Source organism: Scaptodrosophila lebanonensis, unplaced genomic scaffold, assembly GCF_003285725.1.
Source record: "Scaptodrosophila lebanonensis strain 11010-0011.00,11010-0021.00 unplaced genomic scaffold, SlebRS2 tig00000024-arrow-pilon, whole genome shotgun sequence".
In the NCBI taxonomy this organism is placed as follows: domain Eukaryota; kingdom Metazoa; phylum Arthropoda; class Insecta; order Diptera; family Drosophilidae; genus Scaptodrosophila; species Scaptodrosophila lebanonensis.
Window position 1 is genome coordinate 3610552 of NW_022060538.1, and position 21608 is coordinate 3632159.

Consider the following 21608-nt stretch of genomic DNA (forward strand, 5'->3'; position numbering starts at 1 on the left):
ACCAATCAACGGCAAGCTAAGAGTTTCCTGCAGGTGTGGCGCCCAGTGTTTTTTTCTCATCACATTTTTTAAGCGCTTTGGCTGTTAATTTAATGTGGCGCATAATTTGAACATAGTTTTTTTTTGCTGCTACTGCAGGATAAGGTAGCGCTGCTTGACCAACAGAAAACTGTCAGCCGCTTTTGGGCTGCATCGGAAGTAACGCAAATTTTAGTTGCTCGTCGATTACACAAGTGATTAGTCCAGTTATTAGTCTCAGCTCAAGCATAAATAACGGTTCATCCAAGTGCTCGCGGCTTAGTTCACAAAATGCTGCACTTGCAACAACAGCAACAGCAACAACAACAATCCGCGCAATGCCTAACACAAATAGGCCCTGTTGCCAAGTCCCCAACAACCACGATCGTGCCTACGCCCCAACGCCCCTCGTCGCCGCGCCAGTTCTTCGAACGCCTCTACGGGCATCTTGAGACGCGTAACAGTGAAAATGTTGACATCGATGTGGGGACCCACAAACCGCCCACCTGTGATACGCCCTACCAGAGTGACGGTGGCAGTGTGTCCTCGCCCGATATTTCGATCAGTGACGAACGCGTCTCCATAGTCGGCTTCCCCAGCTATGATATATATGCAACGCCTTCAACGGATATCCACAAGCACAGTTTCGTCAGCTCAACGACCCAAATAACAGCCTCAACTCCGAGTGCCGCTGCAATACCGACTCTGCCCTTCGCCGGCTTCCCGGGGGACCCACATTTCAGTGCAGGATTTTCGGCATTTTGTAAGTGTGAAATGAGGAGCGAAAAAGCTATACCCTTAGAAAATATATTGAATGCATCTCTATATATGTACATATATACTATAAAATGGTGCTTGATATCAGTAAGGGGACGAATTCTACAACGAATTACTATTCGTATATACTAGTCCTTTAAGTTTGCACAGACTTGTAAACAATTTTCCGTTTCTGAATTCAATCAGACTATATATTTTTAAAAAATAGGGCGTATTTTTTTTTTTTTTCTTTAAATTAATAGTGATACGAAATCACTGTAAAATTTTCCGAAATTTAACACATCTATCTATCTAATTTATCTTATCATGCACCTCTGAAAAATATGTGATATGATTTGGCACTTATCTTAACCATATAAAGTCAATTTTTTGCCAACTGTACTGATAACGAACTGGAAAAGATAATTCCATCAAAATGATGTTTGAAATTGTGCACAGTTTTAATTTTTGGATTTTATTAAAAGCGTTCAGTGAAAAACCCCAACAAGTATGACACACTAATGACGGTGGCCGAGAAACCATCAACTGGGAACTTGATTAGGTCCGCAACACAAAAGTATGACGTGAAATACATGGAGAGCTGTCCATAATTACCTGTCCACTAATCAGATTATGATATTCTAATAGAGTGTCATAATTCAGTCATCCATGCTTAATCAATCATTTCTATTTCTATTAAGACGAAACTGGTCAATAAAGCCGCATCCGATAGTCTCATATCTTGCGTTTATACCCAAAAGGCAAACTTACAGAATTTTAACCGATATCTTTCCTGTAGACAGCGTAATAAGGGGAAAAGAGGGAGCGGCTTTTTTGAAGAATCTATGATTCAACATGAATGGATCGACATTTAAAATACAAGTAGATTGGCAAAAGTAATTATTAAAAGACTGATTAATCAAATTCTATGAATTAAGAACTTACGAATAAACAAATAGAATTGTAAATTTAATTGCAAAGTATAGATGCATGTCTTCGTTAAATTTAACAATTGATCCTAATATCAAGTTCAGCCTAATAGCATAATAATCCTCTTCCCTATATATTCGAAGTGTTAGTCTTAATTTTAATAATAAAAAAAAAACCGAATAAACCAGCAAGTTTTAAAGCAAGGTTTAGGTAAGCCCCCCACCTCCCTGATACTTCTTTAATCCTTCGAAGTTTTTTAATTATAGACGTAGTTTCCTTATTTGTATGAACCATGTTGAACTTTTAATTTGTATTAGAGGTCTGATCGGTTTGTGCTACATAAGCAATAAAATCTATCTACATAGAATTTAAACTAAAATTTAAATTAGAGTCCAGCATTTTGTACTAATTTGGTGCTTTTGGCTCCTCGGCTGCAGCCGCAGTCTCACGCATTAGCTTCAGATTTCTCAGCTCCAAGCTTAGAAACATTTTAAGGTTTGGATCTGTTATCCTGCTGAGCACAATTTCCCGAGCACGCTCGTCGTTATTGTCCAGAATCTTGGACAGTGTTTGTGCGTAGTCCAGCCAGACGCAATTCGCGCATCCTGACATGCAGCATGTTGTGGGCTCTGGTGGTATCTGTGGCAAGTCAGCCGGATTATGATTACCGTTTTTGGTTAAAGGTGCTAGCCAGCTTACCACAATTTCTTCAGCCGTCTGGTCTGCCAGTCCTCTCGGCAACGGAGTGCCAGGCAGACGCGCCCCGCCCCGCCTTAGAAGCAGACAACGGGGGCAGCTGAAGCACAATGCTGCCAGCATTGTTCTTCTCACTGAAAGTGCAAAGTTAAGGTGTTCATGATTAATACTACTTGTATACTACTTAAAGGAAGTGGCCAGAGTTTCACACGCCTGCGCAAACAGGTGCAGAAACCTATACCGAACAGAAATTAGTTCCGCAGGAACTACAAAAAAGAGCAGCAAGCGCAGAAAAAATTTGAATGGCTGCAGAAAAACAGCCAAGCTATAGAATATCATTGCACACGGCCGGATTATGTAAAATCACTGAAGAAAAAATACTTAAAGAGCAACAAAAAGCGAAGCAGAGGAAAACAATAAGAAGCAGGGGCGCAAAGGATTTTTTGCGTTTGCGAAAAAAAATTAAAATGCATTCAGCCGTAAAAATTTTGCATTTACTTGTGGTAATTTCGCTTAAAGGTGGTTGCGGTCCGTCCATAATTAGGGAGAGGACAGGGGGTACTGAGAATAGAAGGTGTATTTTAACTGAATGCTGAAATGGGGGCTCAACATATGCATACAGCTTTTAAAGCCAGCATTCAATCAACTCTAAAGATAACACAGTAGAAACAAGTAGTTCAGCAATGTCTAATATGTCTAAAGTTTTTCGGTTCGATTTAAAATCACTTTGCGTGTTCAAACACTCCCTGGTGGCGTAAAAAGGTTAGTTAGTTAGTAACACATTGTCCAACATGTCGAGAAGTTTTAGATAGCAACTTGCTTACGGAGCTCTAATTTTCCATAAATATAAAAACTATTTTATATGTTCATTACATTGGCGTAGGAGGAATACTCTTACAACTGATGGGAGATTATTCATTAGATCCATCCGTCTTATCATGCTGATTAATAATATACAAGTATATATTTTGTGGGGTCTGCCACTCCTTCTGCCTGCTACAACCTAATATACTCTTGTGCCTTTTAAATAAAGAGTTGACAAAAACTTTCTAATATGCTTAAAAGGGTTGGGGTTTCTAAAATGCTAGTTCACCCTCTCACGGTATTATGGTACGACTTTCCACAATTATATAGAAGACAATATTTTCTTTTGTATGTACTACTTGTATGTAGACTGCTGTTAATCGGCCTATGAAATATTAAATATCCATTTAAATATGTATTACAAAATCTAGAGATGAAATATGTGTAGTATGTATCATGTACAATAATATCTTTGGGACTCGAAGGCTTTCAAGTCTTATCCAGGCTACAACAATATTATACCTCCATAGCTCCAATAGGTGAAAGGAGTGAAAAATATTTGTTTTCTGCCGAACTGGAAATTTAAGTTTTCAACCAAACTTTTCATTAAACTAGATACTTTTTACTCGCCATGATATCATAGCACTGTTTCCCAATTAGTAAAGGTGGAAACTTTTAAAAGCAAACGAAAGTAAATAAAACCTTTTCAACAATTTGTTAAACTAGCTTGCACGCCTAAAAGAAAGGCACTTGACCAAAAAAAAAAGCCATTGTAAAGATCATTAGTGCAAAGAAAAAAAACGTGAACATTGTAATTGAGCTTAACAGGAAACCTAAAAAACACACATCCAACACTCACAACGACAACCAAAACAACACAAACAACTTTGGCGGACACTTGGGCTTGTTCAAAGAACACTTGGATACTTAACCCTATCGGATTACACACGTGATTTCGAAAAGCAAAAGCGAAGCTTAAGACAGTCCGGAGTCAGTCCAACGAGGGTTAAGAAGAGGGATTACGGAACCACCACAAATCATTTCATATTCTACATATGCCGACGGCACCTTCTAGCTTTGGTCGCGCCAGGATTGGCACACATCAATTAACCGCTAAGGAGCGGACCGCAGACATGTAGGGTTGGCAGGGGTGTGGATGGAGTGGAGGCCGTGCAGCATAATTCGCGGTTGGTTGAGCCTTGAACACTGAGTGAAGCGACACTACAAATGCAAACAAACAATGATAAATGCTACAAGAACAAGAACATCAAGAATAGCGCCTCAAAATAAAAAAACGAAAGACAGCAGCTGCTGGCATTGTTCAAAGTTTCCCGGATCAGTACAGATTGTCCGAGTGTGGGCCGGAGGGTGTTGGGGGTTGGTAAATGGTGGGCACGGTAAAAAGCGAGCTGCAAAAAACACGTGTAAAATGCATTTTAATGTGCTGCGAAAACGCAAACATTGCCGTACGAAATGGGTGGAAGGCGGTTAATTATTTGTTTAACTTGCCGGCACGCGAGCTCGCTCGGAATGGTTTATGTGGGTGTTTTGGTAGAGGGGGTTGGGTGCATAGCTTGATGGTCCCTAATAGCTTGTTAATGCGAGATTAATTTCGCTCTAACATCTCCATTATGGCAGATGAATTGTTGATTGATGCAACAGAACTATGATTGCAGAAAAAGGGATTAGAGTGGTGCGAGTTCCATAATAATCAACGTCAATTGAAATTAAAATAGAAAACAAGATAAGGTGGATGGAGACATTAAGTTACACATATCAGAAGGCTTGGGATTATGTTAATTCATGAATATTTTCTGGGCATTTGTTACCGCAACTTAATGCAAGATTTTCTTTGTAATGCAAAGTTTTCATTGAAAATGTCCGTTCTGATCGAAATATAATATTGCATATTACCTTAACTTTCTAAAGCTTCGCGAGTAAAAAAATAATAAAACAAACATTTTAATAGTTGACAAGGATTAAAAACTTGATAATAATTTCAACGATATTTGAGAACAAAAATATCTTATTGCAAAAAAAAAATCACAATGAATTTGAAAAAAACAGATCGTTTCTTAAGTAACTAAAGGACATCAACATTATTAAAAGTAAAATACGAAAGTATTAGCTTGTTCTTTTTTTAACAACAATTAGTAAGGCAGATTACATTTATTTCGTGAATGTAAGAGTTCGTGATTTGAAATTGCAAATACCAGCAATCAATCCATTTCACCACTAAAAACGTTCCACCGTATTTTTAATTTTTATACCCTGTACCCAAAGGGTCTGTCTTTCTGTATGAACGCAAGGATCTCAGAAACTATAAAAGCTAGAATAACCTAACTTGGTATACAGATTCTCCTGAGCCCGAGAAAGGACGAGTTTGTTCATTTTTCCCGATGCAGAAAGAAAGTTATAGCCATATAACCAGGCTCAATGCACACATACATACATACATATGTACAAGTACACAAACACGCATAGATTCTGATGTAAATGTATGCATGCATGTATGGAATATTTTATATTTAATTTATTTAATTAATAAATTAATTACTTTAATTAAATTAATTTAATTAATTAATTTCTTTTTTGTGGGGTGGTACAGGGTATTTAAGAGTTGAGCCTGCCCGACTTTCGCATTCCTTTCTTATTTTAAATTTTTTTATTTCATTTTGATCTTAAATCTATCCAATTGCTTTAAATATTTTAGTGGCCCGTCGTCGTCGGAAGGAGGGACGTCAGCGTCGCCAACGCACCACTTTCAGCACCGAGCAAACGCTGCGATTGGAGGTAGAGTTCCATCGCAACGAATATATCTCTCGGAGCCGGCGCTTTGAACTAGCTGAGACCTTGAGGCTGACCGAGACACAAATCAAAATCTGGTTTCAAAACCGCCGTGCGAAGGACAAACGTATAGAGAAGGCGCAAATTGATCAGCACTACAGGTGAGTGACCAAAATGGAGTGGAGGAAGGGTATGAGCTATAAAAATAGACACCCCTGAAAGGGCCTTTTGCAACGGAAGTAATTCAAGGAAATGTCACAAGTTTAATTGATGTACTCACATAAAATTAACACGAAATTAATTTTACGACATTTACGCGCACACAAACCCAATTAGACAGGCACTGGCACTAGCCGTACCTAGCCCCTGCCCACGGAGCACATTTGAATTGGGATATCTTTTGATGTACCTACGATATAATCAATTTGCAGGAACTTTGTCGTGGCCAATGGTTTTATGAGCAGTATTATGGGACAATCGAGTTATGGGACGGCTGTGGGGAGTGCGAGCAACCCGGCGACTATACTCACGAATCTACAGACAGCCGGGCAAGCCAGTGGCTACTACAATGGATCGGGCCTGCATGCGTCGCCAATGCTGCAAAAGGAGAACACGCATCGGCAGGTCGTCGTAAATAATATGCGCAATGCGGATGTTAATTATATTGACATTGATGGCCACGAAAAGCGGCGGCATAATGGTAGCAATGGCATCGTCGGCAATAACAATAACAACAACAGCGCGCTGCCAACGCCAGCACAGACGCCAACGCTGATAAATACATGTTAGCAATTATGCGTTGATAATTTTAATAGAGCTTTAAATTATTTACCACCTAAGTTGCAGATTGTATTAAGCGCGTGTGTAGTTTAAGTAAAAAACAAATATAACGGCATTATAACGAGAATATTGCAAGTCTTTTCACTGTTATATTCTACATATCGGAATGTTTGGTAAGTTCACCCATTGGGCGGCCAACAACCAAATACTAAATTACTTACCCCAATGGATTGCATTAAGCACTTAAACACCATGAACCGCACTTATATTTGTTTATATAAGCGTTGTGTACATCAACTAAACCAATGTACATAAACTAAACCAAAACAAACACTATAGCCTGCGTAATTGGCAGCACTAAGTGCTGAAGTCGCGCGCACAAGCTGACTGCTACGTAACTTCGTGGTGAATGACAATCAAAATGGTGTTCGTATTCCAGCGAATGTCAAATATAGATTTTTCTTCTTTTACATGAATATTCTTTTCCGGATTGAAGTTCGATTGAAGTCAATCAAATTCTTGGTTTATTAATTTAGTTGCAGCTAAGAGAAAAAATAATAGACATGGCGAACCCCATGCGCATTAAAGAAGAGGTTATTGCAGACGATACTAGCGAGGTAATCGAGATACCGGACACTGATGTGAGTTTCAATGAAAATTATGTATGCCATTTTTTTTTACATACCCCAACCCACAATGCATGCAATGCGTCATCCCTTATAAACAGGACATTTGTGAATTGGAGCACTTACGTAAGCTATTTATCGGCGGACTGGCCCCTTACACTACAGAGGAGAACCTCAAGGTGTACTATGGACAATGGGGAAAAGTCGTTGATGTTGTGGTGATGCGGGACTCTGCTACAAAGCGTTCGCGTGGCTTCGGCTTTATTACATACACAAAGTCGGCAATGGTTGACAAAGCTCAAGAAAATCGACCTCATATTATAGACGGAAAGTAAGTAAAGTGGACCTTCTTATATGAATTGTGTTTGGTAAAAGAGTGTGTTGTCTTTTTGTAAATAGAGCCGTAGAAGCGAAGAGGGCGCTGCCTCGACCAGAGCGTGAGGCACGTGAAACAAATATTTCCGTAAAGAAGCTTTTTGTCGGCGGACTAAAAGACAATCATGACGAGGAATGCCTGAATGAGTATTTCGCACAATTCGGCCGTGTTATCTCCGTGAAGCTGCTCGTAGACCGAACCACTGGGAAACGCAGAGGATTTGCCTTCGTCGAGTTCGATGATTACGATGCTGTAGACAAAGCCATATGTAGGTGTTGAGTACTACGGTTTCAAATTTGGTGTTCTAAATGCAGTATTTTTTTCTTATGTCCTTTTGCAGTAAAAAGAGAGCACTGCATTAAGTATGTGCTGGTAGATGTCAAAAAATCTATTTACAATATCGAAAAGAATGACAAGTCGGGACATGGTGTGGTTGCAAATGGTGGTACAAAGCAACTACAAGCGCCTCCGAATAACAAAAAGTCTGCGCCCGGCTATCGTCCGCCAGCACCTTCACAACCAATCCAACCCTATCAGGGGCCACCGCCTCCGCCTATGAGTGCGCCGCCGCCAAACTATAGCTACTGGGGCCCACCACCCCCAATGCAACAGTATTACCCACAGGGGCCGCCACCAATGAATGCCTGGAACGCATATCCGCCACCACAGAATGGCTGGAATGCGCCACCACCACCACCGGGTGCTCAGTGGAATGCCAATCAGTGGGGTCCGCCGCCTGTACAACCGCCGCCGGCAGGTGTACCACCAGCAGATCATTATCGCAACGGACCACCACCTTCAGGAAATTGGAACATGCCACCAGGTGCGGCTGCACCTGTTTCTGGTGCGCAACCCAATGGCGCCATACCGGCTAATCAGGCACCACCACCGCAACAACAACAACAACCACCTAATTTCGGCAGTGGCTATCAACAAAACTATGGCGGAGGACCGACTAAACATAACAACATGAATACAAATCGCATGAATCCGTACCCCGTTGCACCGCCGGCCAATAACTACTGTAAGTTTGAATCCAGCTATGTTTATACGAAGCCTACAATCCGCGCTTTGACATCGAACTTTTCATCTATATTTCTTTCATGCAGCCGTTCAATGAAGCTAAACGCCGTAAAAGTAAGATAAGATATTTGACATCATATTCTTCATTTGTTTTCCAATAATTTCTGTTATACACAAATTCAGTCAACAAACTTTTTCCTCCAGCTTTGGAGCAAATATTGAATCAAATATCAATATTTATAAAATATTTTTGTACAAATATGATTTGCATATTTTTTAAATACCTCGAATATTATTTGACATAAATGTAGCCCATTCGAATGTCAAAACTTATCATTTGAGAGCTTCGTATGAACGTACTATGTGGTCTCTAAAGCAATTTTTTAATTTGTTCTTCCCCTTAACCAATAGACAATGCGCAACCTCCTACCCCCGGTTACGGACCTTACAGTTCTGCAGTCCCACCAAATGGCACTGCAGCTCCCTCGGGACCTGTGCCCAAGAATGTCTCCAATGGTTCGGTGGCCACTGGAGCTAGCGCTAATAGCAAATATCGACGATAACTTTGGGTAAGTTTGAATTACTATTCGTGCTGCTTTCCGCCATAAGCATTTATCCAACACTACTCAGCAAAAAACCAACCGATAATAAACGTCCTTGTCTCAGTCTCTATTAAATTCCTTAAGTATGTCTGATCTAAATATATGCCAGTTTAAAATACTAATATTTAAAATTCTCTTTAATTTAGATACATACACACGTGCATTTTGTGCTACACAAAAGCTAAACAAAAAAAATTATAGGCTCGTTATAAGCTTAGTAACTTAAAACAGGACATATACCGCATTGTCTCTCTCCCTCTCTCTTTATATATATAAATATATATATGGATATCTAAGCCACGTCTATATACGATTTTTAATTATAAGCCTAAGGTATCAGTACATTTTATGAAAATATCTATTTAGTATACATACATACATTATACACAAATAGCCCACGAGTACATACTATATACAAACGTTTTATAAACTATACTTCGCACAACTCTGAGAGCGAAGAAGCGAAAAGGTGTTTTAATTTATTTTTTAACAACAGGTTATTGGAATTTCTTTAAGACAACATCTAGCGTTCTCTATCCTTTGTGAAAATGTAACTCAGCTCCCACTTTTGCGATACACGAAAGCTCAAGTAATTAATGTATTTTTGTATAATTAAAGAGTATTATTACTTCGTAAAATGAATTAAGAATTATATATATGCCGTATAGCATTATGGCTTAATAAGCTTATTGGTCAAGTGCTGAGTAATAAATGCCTTTTATTGCATTTCACATGAAATGTTGCTGTTGTCGGCGTTAGAAATCTTAAATACGTCCATGAGCCAAGATTCGAGCTGGCGGGCATCGCAAGGGTGGGTGTCACACAAAACCAAATAAGCGTCAATTTTATAAACAAAAGATAAATTCGATGTAACAGATATGAATACCAACGTATTTTGTAATACTTAAGTGAGCTCACACAGACGAAATATCTGTTTAAATAATAGTCTATTAAGAGGAAGTAAAATGAATTAATGGTCGCAGGAATTAAAGAGCACCACTATTATTATTTTATGTATATTATAAGCATGTTTCAATAAACTATTTCAGTTGCTTTTTTTTATTACAATGAAGCCTTTCGCAATTTTTGTTAGCTTTGTGAGCTCACATTGTAAAAGTCTTACTCAAGATAGGGTTTCAATGCTATCAACATGGAATAATATTTGATCCTTGTAATAATTCTCTACCTAATTATTTCTATAATAGTAAAGATTTTCCAATATAATAAAATAAACAGCAAAGGAATATATAAGATAGTCACGAATTTAAATAATCAACTAGGTCTAATACCAATTAATAATAACTCAATGCAGATTTCAATTTTGATTACCACAAATCGAATGTAAAAAAAATAATGGACTAATTCATAAATACATGAAAAAATAATGAAAACAATATATTATATGTTCATATAGAATACATTTTGAATAAAGCTCTAACCAGCGCATGCGCAACTGCTTGGAGTGTGATTGAAAAACGAAAAAAGATATTGAGTGTATATGATCATTATAAAATACAATACAATTAGCAGCCATGACATAAACTCTTAGGCTTAGATTGTACAGAAATGATTTGCTTTGTAGACATCCTTAAGTTCTAGCACATACCAAAATCTTAAAACTTACTTTTATCGCATATGTATGGATAATGTAAGAGCAAAGCTTAGCCCCTAAATTGCCAGCCTATTTAAGCTTATTCTACATAACGAAATTACTATTTACAATCTACTTATGTTATTCAAAGCACTACATTTATTTTAAATAAATAAAAACTGAGCAAAACAATAATGCTACATACGTATCTAAACATTTTATTAAACTATTCCACCAGGACCAAGTTACGATGTAAGTCTCTAAATATGGAAAAATTCTAAGTAGTGGTAACATAACATTTATTTTATATAAATATATAATTTTAATTATGAGCCATGAATCTAGTTAATTTTATGAAGCTCTAAATATACGTACTACATACATATATCAGTATCGTCCCCTGTAGGCTTAAACATACTATCTTTGAAGCAAATATCTGAAACCATAACTAGACGAACAAAGAATCCACCAAGTACGTCCACCATTATTATTATTTGCTACAAAGATGAAATGGGTCTGAGGTTGGGAAAGGTCGAAGTCTAACGTTTTCTTTAAAAATAGCAAAAGAAAAATACAACCAGCCTTACATTTGCAATGATTTTAGTTAGGGTGCATTATCGTCCAATTTTCATTTCATTTTATGTGTTTATGTGTAATGAAATTATTTCAATTTAAAGCTGGGTCTTAAGGTAAGTTCGCAGGGTCAATGCTTCTTTAAATTGCTGATACTGATACGCTGATACGCTCCAATTATTAAAATATTCAAATATCTCTTTTTCACAATAATTAAAAAACAAGGCTGAATCAAAGACGAAGAAACTAGAAGAACCTCTCTGAAGACCGTATGTGGTAAGTCAATTCTCTTCCTATATGCATGTTATGTTCAAATATATGTATATTTAAAAAAATTAAAGCAAGCCAATAAAAGTGAATTAATTGAAAACCTAAACACAAATGTTTTTTATTTACTCGCCGCTTTTCTCCATGTAAGCCCTCCCAATCGAACATGTTGCAATGTTTTGGGGGCAGCCAACATGTTGGCGACCAAACATATCTGAGATCGGAGGCCCATCCACAAACGATCCAAAATCGTTGAGAAGCGCACAGTCTGACATATAGTCGCTCGTCAGCAGTCGCCGCGTTTACACATTAGTCTAATACGATTTTAAAAATTAAATAGAACAGGAAATTAAATTTTATAGTGAGTATTATTACGAATCAGTGTTCAATAACAACAAAGTGCTAAGGATCTGTCTATATGTGTTCTATCCATAACGAGTATAAATCAATTTAAAAAGCCCAATTTCAAGTTAATTGAACTCAATTATTTCGCACAACGTCAATTAATTTAGACAATTTCTCGAATTTCCTATAGGAATTTAAAGATAAAATAGTGCGTTATTAATAAATCTGGTCTAACTAACACTTGTTTATTAAAATAGTCAGTTTTCATCACCAAAATGTGTCTTCTCTTGGTGCAATAACCCGAAAGTGATTGTGATCTGATACGTAGTTTTAAAAGTATCCAATTATTGTTTTCCAGCAAGGATTTTCAGCCAAGGTTATAAAGAAGTTGTAAAGAGTCTAGTGAATAATTTGATGATATTTTACACATGTCTTTAGCCGTCGACTCTATCGTGACCAATCTCTTCACTATTACCCCTCCACTATTACCTTGGCTTACACTTTTTCAAAACTTCTCCACATTTCTCTCAGTGTTTTCGTTCTCTATATTACTGTACATTGTTTATACTTATAATATGTATGTATGTATCTCGAGCGATCCCCATATCCAATTGAGTGCAGTTCCCCACAAATATTCTGCTAGCATATTCCACAATATCTGCGTCTATATGCGCCGCATCACGTCATTCTTAGTCGGTTTTTTGTGCATGTATAGTAGATACATTCATGTAATTAAAGTGCAGCTATAACAAATCGCACACTCAACACAGACAAACATAGATATGTACATACTCGTATACTTAAATCTACATACAGCAGCATCGCATCGCAGCGAAATGCCTTTGCGCGTTCCTGGAAATTGTTGCAATGCTCACATATTAAGTGCACAAGAAAGGCAAACTATATATGCATACATCATATAGTATACATATCTATCTATTATATACAGAAGTATATGCATGTGTATGTATGTTTGTAAAAAATCTGTGCTCGTTCCAAAATAATAATTGTACATACATACATATGTCTCATTTGCCCAACGATTGAGCAAATCTCAAGACGCTGTCGCCAATACAGGCCCCAAAACGGAAGACCCTGATAAGCTGGGAGTCAGCGATAAGCCACATTTGTCGCTGCATGGTGCGCGTTTGGATGTGATCTTATACTATATGTGTAAAGGCGCCGGAATGTGGCGACATTTTGATAGGAGTATATGGACTTATGAAACTACACTTGTACATATGTATGGCAGCATTAAGGTCACTTCTAATCAGGAATAGAACGACAACTACATACACATATATGTATTGTATATACTTCTACCCGTCTGTATAATAATTCCTATACTGAGGCAAAATAGCTTTGATCTGCAAAACATATGCCATGTGTTCGACATGCCGCCAATTTGTGGTGAGCCAAAAAAAAAAGAAAAAACATTCGCTGAACTCAAAAATTCCGATGATGTATGTATGTAAATATTATTCGAAATTCGAACGAAATATGCTTTATTAGAGAGGGTTTTCCAGCGCTTTTAAACTAGTTTAGGGCATGGCAAGCCTCATCTTATAGAAACATTAAACGATTGTTGTTTATGCGGATATCTTTTAAAAATTTGGGGCCTAAGTATAACCTGATGCCTTCAAATAGTTCTCATACTACATACAGAGTTTATTTTACAGGATATTCTTGAAATCAGGGCATTTAAGAGTCGGACAGGCCCTCTTTTCTCAAATAACCTCATAAGTTTCTTCTGACTTTATAAATTTTACTCTACCTATTAGAATCTTTTTCGATATAAACCACGGAAAGTTCTTTTTGGATTTAAATCTAAATAATTTAGTTTGAAACTTGTTGGCAAAATGAACAATTGTGAATAATGCTAAAGATTATATTTATTTTCAAAACAATTGACCTGCAAAAAGTTCGCTTTTTGCTTTAGCAATGAAAAATTCTTCATAATTTCTACACACATAATTTGATTCGCCTAACTGCCTAAATTATTTAACAATAAAAAATACTCTATACTTATTTTTCAAAAGATTTATATTTTCAAATGTTTTTTAGGCATTAATGGTTAAGAAAACAAATATTAAGAAGTTTAGGGAAACAAATTGCCCGCAAATGTGTTAGAAGAACAAAACTGCAGCCTCAATTATATATTTGGTGGCATTTTTCCAGCCACATTGGAAAAGCCACAGCGCTTTCTATTCAACACCAAGGCAGCTCACCCCATTTAATTAAAACTACACATTTGTGTAGTGATTCTGATTCCCTCTTTCTTTTCCTGATTGAGACATTGAGGCGACTTTGTTTGCTTGCCATGAATTTCCATGAATTTTTGCGTAGTTTCGCTTTGGAGTTACGTTGGAAAATGTTGTGTGACCTTTTGAACTCGATTACATCCGTAATTTATGCGTCTTCGATTGTCTGGGTGGCAGCAAGGCGCTAATGCTGTCCATTAGGGGTTGGTTACAGCGTCGACCGTTACTCGTTTGTAACTGTACGCTAGTCTGAAGGAGTACAGTTACAGACGACAGCTGCTTCGTATGCCAATACGAATATACCTGAAGGAAAACAAACACAAGCCCGTTTTGGATGATAAGAACCGAAATTACCAGAATGATTTTATGAACGACTGAAGGCCATGTCTAATCGGTTACGAAAACGAGAGCACGAACTTTGGCGACCCATTTTCCGTGTAGATTAGGCGGTATTACAATTTGAAAATGATCTACTACTTTCAGTTTAGCAATGCGTTCCCTTTGGCTGCTGCTCTGCTTGGGGCTGCTGGCACTGTCCCAAGTACGTGCCGACGACACGTCTGATGACATATTTGGCCTCGAGGATATAGCCAATTTTGATGAGGACGACGAGGAGTTCTTGCGTTTGCTGGAGGAGAAGAACCAGGTAAAATGAAAGCAAACTTTGATGTTGGTTGACAAAAATTTACAAGCTTCAGATAACGTTCACTTGCTTTTAAAGTTTAAACATCCCCTTAAGATCTCTTAACATATAAATATCCAAATATAAGAACTAATAAACAACAAATATAATGGAATATTTCAATTGATGCTTATTATTGATATCAAATTGAATTGATAATTAAAATGTATGCCATGAAAATGTTTGCAATAACAATACAAAATTATTACATTTCAATACAGGCTAAGGATGTGGAACGTGAGAATGAGCTGATTAGCAAATTGGCCGAAGTGGCTGAAAACCAGCAGAATCAGCTGAACAACCCAGTCATTGAAGTCGATCCGTGCGATCGCATGCACTGCGGAGCTGGTCGCGTTTGCCAGATGGCCGATGACAAGCCCGAGTGTGTCTGCATTCCCGAGTGCCCAGAAGAGTCGGACGTACGCCGCCATGTATGCACCAACAAGAACGAGACCTGGCCGTCCGATTGTGCAGTCTACCAGCAGCGTTGTCTGTGCGACACCAAGGCTGCCGGTTGCCGCGATCCGGACAACACCCATTTACACATTGATTACTACGGCACCTGCCACGAGGCGCGCGATTGTCCCGAAGAGGACATGAAGGACTTCCCACGCCGCATGCGCGACTGGTTGTTTAACGTGATGCGCGATCTGGCCGAGCGCGACGAGCTCACCGAACATTATATGCAAATGGAACTGGAGGCCGAGACTGACAATACGCGTCGCTGGGCCAACGCTGCTGTCTGGAAATGGTGCGATTTAGATGGTGATACCGACCGTTCGGTCTCACGCCACGAGTTGTTCCCCATTCGGGCGCCATTAGTCAGTCTGGAGCACTGCATTGCGCCCTTCCTAGAGTCGTGCGATGCGAACAAGGATCACCGCATCACACTCGTGGAGTGGGGTGCCTGTCTGGAGCTGAAGGAAGAGGTACTGAAGGAACGCTGTGATGATGTGCAGAACGCTGTCCCTCACCTTTTGGGCTAAGCGGAGATTTCGAGAGCCGTCGTCATAACTTTCGAACAATACTCCAATTTGTATAATCAATCTTTACAATATTTTCTGCTTAATGATGTAAATTACATTTTAATGATTGCTTCAATAAATTTTGTACAATAATAAATAGTTGTTTGTTTTTATTTTTATTAAATTTATTTGTGTAATTTATTTTGCTCTAAATTAAGATTTGTTTTCTTCTCTTTTGCATAAGTGTAAAACGATTTCTCACTGACAATTAAGTTTATATGTATGCTTCCTTGTAACGTTTAGTTTTTTAATGTATGGTGAATGCGTGTGTTTGTGGGCAGAGTGGGGATCGGGGCGGATGCTTAGATCAATGAATTCTGCTTCACGCCTAATTGTTATAATGCAACGTTTTCGAAAATGTCAAAAATAGTTGGTAATTAATTATTTAATAAGCCTGCGAAATAATGGCATTGCCCTTTCGCTGCGGATCCTGCACAGTGTCTTCTTTCTTGCCAATGAGAGACTTGTGTATGTGCGGAATGACGCCACCGCCAGCAATAGTTGCCTTAATTAGACTGTCCAGTTCCTCGTCACCGCGAATGGCGAGCTGCAAATGACGGGGTGTGATACGCTTGACTTTCAAGTCTTTCGATGCATTGCCTGCCAATTCCAGAACCTGGAAAATAAAACGATGAAAGAATGGTCTACTTCAGTATCTAGCATTTTTAGCACAAATTGCCACACACACTAAACTAGCTCATGCAAACACAAGCAATGTGAATAGAGGAAGAGCCATAAAGTAGCGGGAAATTGGGCGGGAAAATCTCTGTAAGTTGCGCTTACCTCGGCGGTCAGGTATTCCAAAATGGCTGCAGAGTACACAGCTGCAGTGGCACCGACACGACCATGGGATGTGGTACGACTCTTCAGATGGCGATGGATACGACCAACGGGGAACTGTTTGCAAAGAAAAGTGCGTACGCACAAAAAAATAACCAAAAGTTCCGCAATCAACACTTGTGTTTATGTTTTGCTACCCCTAAGGCGTTCTTTAAAAGCCGATACACGCATACATACATACAAAACATTGCAGCGCGCGCACGAAACGTTCACAACAAACATTCGTGTCTGTGTATGTATGTATTTGTGTACAGCAGCACCCTGTATGCGAGCGACTAAAAAAGGCGCCAAAATGTACAGACTAACTGTAAAACACTCACCTGAAGACCCGCGCGAGCTGAACGCGATACAGCCTTTGCTTTTGCCTTGCCAGAATCTTTGCCTGCTTTGCCTCCAGCCTGCCGTACAAAATAAATATATAAGTTGAACACAGAATTAGAAGAGTACAGCGTAGAAGTCAAAAAAACAAAAATGGTGGCGGCAAAACGAAACCAGCAATATTGTGAGGTTAAAGCTGAACACTTTACCGCCGTGCCAAAAAGAAACACACACGGACTGGAGTATATCCCTTAAATGCTACAATAAGCATTTAGCGGATTTAAATTTTCGCGCTATGCTTGTCGTCGTCGTGTTAATATTTTATAGTGATGCTCTGTGTGAGGCACGCGCATTAAAACACAAACTGTCAAGTAACTAAGGCCGCTGCTGTGGCTGGCACTTTCTCGTATTGTTGTAATTACCATTTTATCAAATCGATTTTTCTTTTGTAGAATGCGTGGTTATTAAATGCACAAAGCGCGAATGAGACGTTAAATATGCGTGGAATGCGCGTTACAAGTAAATCGAAATTATATCTGTGCTAATTTTATGAATTTTCTTCTTCACGTATTGAACGCGTCTGCACAGTAGTCAAAATTTTATGCGAATGAATGTCCGAAAAAAGACGCCATCAACACACAGAGCCAGAGTTGCATTCTTGTATGATGTTGCCGTACATCAACAATGTACACATAGGACTAACTTAATTTGCGCGAATTATATGTACTCAAGGCATTGGTTTTCGTTCCCTGGGGGTAACGGTGTAATAAGTTTGGATCTATACGCTACAATACGGTTTCAATTGATATAATTAAATTGCAAGCTATTTGGCCCATATTTAGTCCGGTCGTGTGGCAACATTGTTCGACGCTACGTTTCGTGTGACTGGCTAATTGTTAGCGTGTGTGTGTGTATGTATTTTTTGTAAGGGAATGTGCGCGCGACTTATCTCCTAGGCGGCATTTGCTTTTCATTCTCGTCGGAATTTAAACAGCCAAGAATTGAACAAATATATATGAAATTGAAATAAATAAAAAATGCCGCGTGCTGTCAAGACAAAGGCGCCAGGCGCTGCCGCAGTGCCGGCTAAAAAGGCCGCCGGCAAGAAAAGCAAGCTTTATGCCATGCCAGAAAAGCTTAAGGAAGGCACAGTTCTAACCGATCTGATCAAAGGACAGTGGCGTATTGGCGCTTCGATAGGCATTGGTGGCTTCGGCGAAATATATGCTGCGTGTCGAGTGGGTGAGAAGAACTACGACGCAGTTGTTAAATGTGTGAGTTAAAGGTTGGCTTTACAGATGGAGATTTGAACTTACGGCTTTGATTTTTCAGGAGCCACATGGTAATGGGCCGCTTTTTGTCGAAATGCATTTTTACTTGCGCAATGCGAAGCTGGATGACATAAAAGAGTTCAAGCAGAAGCATGGCCTAAAATCACTGGGCATGCCATATATACTAGCTAACGGTTCGGCGGATATTAATGGTATAAAGCACCGCTTCATTGTTATGCCGCGCTACGGCAGCGATATATCAAAATTCTATGTAGAGAACGGAAAACGCCTACCCGAGGGTACTGTCTATCGACTGGCTATACAGATGCTAGACGTGTATGAGTTTATGCATAGCACTGGATATGTACATGCAGACCTCAAGGCGGCTAATATTCTATTGGGTACAGGAAAAGGAGGTGGTGCGCAGGCCTATTTGGTAGACTTCGGGCTGGCGTCGCATTATGTTACGGGCGAATTCAAACCAGATCCAAAGAAAATGCACAATGGCACAATCGAGTACACATCACGCGACGCTCATATGGGTGTTGCTACTCGGCGTGCGGATCTAGAAATTTTAGGTTACAATCTCATCGAATGGTTGGGCGTGGAGCTGCCGTGGGTTAAGGAGAAATTACTTGCGGTGCCGACCAAGGTGCAAAAAGCTAAGGAATCTTTTATGCTCGATGTAAGCTCTGTACTGAAATCTCTCTTCCCGAAAGGCGTACCTGCAGCTATTGCTGATTATTTGAAGTATGTTTCAAAATTGGCGCACAATGAGGCGCCAGATTATGGAAAGTGTCGCAATATCTTTTTGAATGCTCTAAAGCAAATGAAGATATCGAATGCTGGTGATCTAGAGTTCAAGCTAAAGCCGACGAGCAGCAATAACAACAGTTCGCCAGAAAAGAGCAAAGGAGCAGCAGCTTCTAAGGGTGGGCGCTCCAAAGCTGCAGCCTTGACGGCTGATTCCTCGGTCGAAGAAGTGATTGAAGCCAGCGATGAGGATGATGACGGCGATAACATGTTTGAACCTGAACCACGTAAAAAGCCCGCAAAACCATCCCCTGCTATACGCGCGAAACAAAAAAAGATTTCTCCTACGCGCAGACCAGCGATCAAAGTAGAACGCATGAAGCCTTCACCGACTTCGCCCAGAAAGCGACAAGCGGTACATATTGCATCGCCATCGCCGAGAAAACGCCTGCCCGCAGTTTCTCCAGGTGTTTCGTCACCTTCGCCCAGAAAACGGGCATCGGTGGCATCGCCTAGTCAGCGCAGTCCCACACAGAAGCGTTCTAGAACCAATGGACCCTCCACCCCCAAACCGACTTCAAGCGCACTGTCAGACAAGCGGCAGACTCCAGGCACAGCCAATGGGCTAAATGCCAAAATTAATTTTAGCCCATCAGTTTCGGTTCGCGGCAGGCCTGGTAAAACTGTGGTCAACGATGATCTGACGCCAAATCCTCGCTCAAACAAAACCTACGAATTTAATTTTGAGTTAGACGTCAGCATGGACGCAAATGTGATTGTTAATGTGAAGCGTAAGAAGAAAGTACCCCCCACAACAACTGCCAAAAGCCAGGGGAGTAGTGGAAGCATTGGAGGAGGCTCTGGTGACGCTAGAACGCCTAAACATGCAGCTGCTTCCAATGAAGGCGATACGCCCGTCACCCGGGTAAATTTACGAAAGGTAGATGGGGAGACTGGCACTTCTGCATCGTCATCATCAGGACGCAGTCCTCGAACGCCTGCCGTCACAGTACGCAAGTACAAACATTAGGCACATTCCTTGCCTTTCCATTATATACACATATACGGTTGGTTGGATTCCATTGCCAAGGACCAAATCGTTTATTTTTACATTTCTACTTATTTACTTTCTTTAAGTTAATAAAATAAAGTTTTTCATACAATTAATTTCGTTTATTTATAAAATTTTAACGCGTGTTACTGCTTCGATCTGCGTTTGCTGCTGCTCTCGTGGTGCTTGGATGTGGAGGAGCTTGTTTTGGCGGAGCTCGTTTTGTTGCTGGTGGAAGAAGTGCGTCGAGAGGATGAGCTGGTATGTTTTTCAGGCACACTAATAACACTCAAAGCTGGCGCCACTGATTTTCCGACACGTTCCTCCTTGTGCGACTTTGATGAGGATGAGGAGGACGAGGTCTTATGTCCATGCTTACTGCTGCTACTACTGCTTGCATTCGTTGAGCTGCCCGCCTCTGGCTTATAGAAGGGGGATGAGGAATTGGAAGAGTTAGATGAACGTGATGAAGCCACCGATGATTTAGATTTGCTGACAAGGGGCATCGGCTCGTCGGGAATGATGACCGTGGGGGCTGAACATGTCAGTGCCGCCTTGCTCGTTGTAGGCTTGTCGCAGCACGTGTCGCACTGCCAGTTGTGCTCTTGATCGTCGGCAGCCTCTTCATTGGTAATGGGCGGCTTGTGGCAATCCTGGTGATAAAGTGCTCCGCACTTGGAACACTCTATGAGTCGGTTGTTGGCAGTGAACACTATTTCACCGCAGACACAACAATTCAAATCGCCAAAGTCGCCCGTATCGCCGGTGTTGACTACTCCAGTGATGGCTACTCCGGCACCACTCATGCCATCATCTGAGTCCATTATAGTGTCGGGCGAGTCTGAGGGCGGTTTGTCCGGTGAGTTGGTCAGATTGATAATCTCGTCGCTACCCAATATCGGTTGCTGAGGCTGTGGTGTGGTCGCACGTCCCGGAAAGTTGGTCTCATCCTCCATCATTCGTTGGGTCAAGTTGTTCGATATAAGCTTCTCTGGTCCAAAGCGCAGCTTTAGCGCCTCGTCCAGGAGGAGTCGCAGTTCCGCTGCAGACGTCGGATTGCTGGAATGCAGCAGCTTTACGGCCTTTTTAAGCACGGGGTCCACTTCCTGTGCGGCTGCAGCTGCAGCAGCAATGTTGGCTGACATTTCTACCTCGATTTCGGTTGATTTTCAATATAAATATAAAAAACGCCTACCACCGGCATCAACAATTAAGTGAGACGCAAAACAGCTG

General features: G+C 40.1%; 7 protein-coding genes across 10 annotated transcripts; 4 read left to right on the forward strand and 3 right to left on the reverse strand.

The window, feature by feature from the left end:
* The first annotated feature begins 309 nt into the window (after positions 1–309).
* LOC115621935 (homeobox protein rough) lies at positions 310–6780 on the forward strand. The gene is made up of 3 exons (XM_030515782.1): positions 310–781; positions 5918–6152; positions 6423–6780. Exons 1-3 carry the CDS (start codon positions 310–312, stop codon positions 6778–6780), a joined length of 1065 nt encoding a protein of 354 aa, XP_030371642.1.
* LOC115621293 (oxidoreductase-like domain-containing protein 1) lies at positions 1977–7094 on the reverse strand. The gene is made up of 3 exons (XM_030514896.1): positions 6993–7094; positions 2404–2534; positions 1977–2343 (listed from the first exon to the last, which is right to left on the reverse strand). Exons 2-3 carry the CDS (start codon positions 2521–2523, stop codon positions 2110–2112), a joined length of 354 nt encoding a protein of 117 aa, XP_030370756.1. The 5' UTR covers positions 2524–2534; positions 6993–7094; the 3' UTR covers positions 1977–2109.
* A 147-nt stretch (positions 7095–7241) lies between these two features.
* Positions 7242–11193, forward strand: LOC115620549 (ribonucleoprotein RB97D). 4 transcript variants are annotated; one of them, XR_003995227.1, is made up of 7 exons: positions 7242–7412; positions 7499–7728; positions 7797–8041; positions 8114–8797; positions 9208–9365; positions 9427–9481; positions 9545–11193. XR_003995227.1 is itself a non-coding variant. In XM_030513832.1 (6 exons), the coding sequence occupies exons 1-5, from the start codon at positions 7335–7337 to the stop codon at positions 8891–8893; spliced, it is 1248 nt and encodes a 415-aa protein (XP_030369692.1). In that variant the 5' UTR covers positions 7242–7334; the 3' UTR covers positions 8894–8910; positions 9208–9344. The 4 variants fall into 4 exon arrangements, 2 of the variants coding, with proteins under 2 accessions (XP_030369692.1, XP_030369691.1); XR_003995226.1 differs by having other exon boundaries at positions 9208–9481; XM_030513832.1 differs by lacking the exons at positions 9427–9481; positions 9545–11193 and adding an exon at positions 8883–8910 and having other exon boundaries at positions 9208–9344.
* Positions 11194–12096: 903 nt separating this feature from the next.
* On the forward strand, positions 12097–16239 carry LOC115621151 (SPARC). Its single transcript, XM_030514709.1, has 3 exons — positions 12097–12190; positions 14919–15081; positions 15339–16239. The coding sequence occupies exons 2-3, from the start codon at positions 14926–14928 to the stop codon at positions 16101–16103; spliced, it is 921 nt and encodes a 306-aa protein (XP_030370569.1). The 5' UTR covers positions 12097–12190; positions 14919–14925; the 3' UTR covers positions 16104–16239.
* LOC115621152 (histone H2A.v) lies at positions 16236–17882 on the reverse strand. Its single transcript, XM_030514710.1, has 4 exons — positions 17723–17882; positions 17303–17380; positions 16926–17039; positions 16236–16758 (listed from the first exon to the last, which is right to left on the reverse strand). The coding sequence occupies exons 1-4, from the start codon at positions 17723–17725 to the stop codon at positions 16528–16530; spliced, it is 426 nt and encodes a 141-aa protein (XP_030370570.1). The 5' UTR covers positions 17726–17882; the 3' UTR covers positions 16236–16527.
* A 412-nt stretch (positions 17883–18294) lies between these two features.
* LOC115620483 (nucleosomal histone kinase 1) lies at positions 18295–20491 on the forward strand. The gene is made up of 2 exons (XM_030513715.1): positions 18295–18574; positions 18633–20491. The coding sequence occupies exons 1-2, from the start codon at positions 18338–18340 to the stop codon at positions 20352–20354; spliced, it is 1959 nt and encodes a 652-aa protein (XP_030369575.1). The 5' UTR covers positions 18295–18337; the 3' UTR covers positions 20355–20491.
* On the reverse strand, positions 20388–21550 carry LOC115620484 (integrator complex subunit 12). The gene has a single exon (XM_030513716.1). The coding sequence runs from the start codon at positions 21518–21520 to the stop codon at positions 20522–20524; it is 999 nt and encodes a 332-aa protein (XP_030369576.1). The 5' UTR covers positions 21521–21550; the 3' UTR covers positions 20388–20521.
* Between the last annotated feature and the right edge of the window lie 58 nt (positions 21551–21608).

Bases quoted from the DNA above. Each gene is read 5' to 3' on its own strand.
- LOC115621935 (XM_030515782.1), top strand. From the start codon at position 310: ATGCTGCACTTGCAACAACAGCAACAGCAACAACAACAATCCGCGCAA. The intron at 782-5,917 runs GTAAGTGTGAAA...TAAATATTTTAG, and splicing joins TGCAGGATTTTCGGCATTTT to TGGCCCGTCGTCGTCGGAAG. The intron at 6,153-6,422 runs GTGAGTGACCAA...ATCAATTTGCAG, and splicing joins CAAATTGATCAGCACTACAG to GAACTTTGTCGTGGCCAATG.
- LOC115621293 (XM_030514896.1), bottom strand. From the start codon at position 2,523: ATGCTGGCAGCATTGTGCTTCAGCTGCCCCCGTTGTCTGCTTCTAAGG. The intron at 2,344-2,403 runs GTAAGCTGGCTA...GACTTGCCACAG, and splicing joins AGACGGCTGAAGAAATTGTG to ATACCACCAGAGCCCACAAC.
- LOC115620549 (XM_030513831.1), top strand. From the start codon at position 7,335: ATGGCGAACCCCATGCGCATTAAAGAAGAGGTTATTGCAGACGATACT. The intron at 7,413-7,498 runs GTGAGTTTCAAT...CCTTATAAACAG, and splicing joins TCGAGATACCGGACACTGAT to GACATTTGTGAATTGGAGCA. The intron at 8,042-8,113 runs GTAGGTGTTGAG...GTCCTTTTGCAG, and splicing joins TGCTGTAGACAAAGCCATAT to TAAAAAGAGAGCACTGCATT.
- LOC115621151 (XM_030514709.1), top strand. From the start codon at position 14,926: ATGCGTTCCCTTTGGCTGCTGCTCTGCTTGGGGCTGCTGGCACTGTCC. The intron at 15,082-15,338 runs GTAAAATGAAAG...ATTTCAATACAG, and splicing joins TGCTGGAGGAGAAGAACCAG to GCTAAGGATGTGGAACGTGA.
- LOC115621152 (XM_030514710.1), bottom strand. The intron at 17,040-17,302 runs GTGAGTGTTTTA...CTTTGCAAACAG, and splicing joins CAGCTCGCGCGGGTCTTCAG to TTCCCCGTTGGTCGTATCCA. The intron at 16,759-16,925 runs GTAAGCGCAACT...TTTATTTTCCAG, and splicing joins TGGAATACCTGACCGCCGAG to GTTCTGGAATTGGCAGGCAA.
- LOC115620483 (XM_030513715.1), top strand. From the start codon at position 18,338: ATGCCGCGTGCTGTCAAGACAAAGGCGCCAGGCGCTGCCGCAGTGCCG. The intron at 18,575-18,632 runs GTGAGTTAAAGG...TTGATTTTTCAG, and splicing joins ACGACGCAGTTGTTAAATGT to GAGCCACATGGTAATGGGCC.
- LOC115620484 (XM_030513716.1), bottom strand. From the start codon at position 21,520: ATGTCAGCCAACATTGCTGCTGCAGCTGCAGCCGCACAGGAAGTGGAC.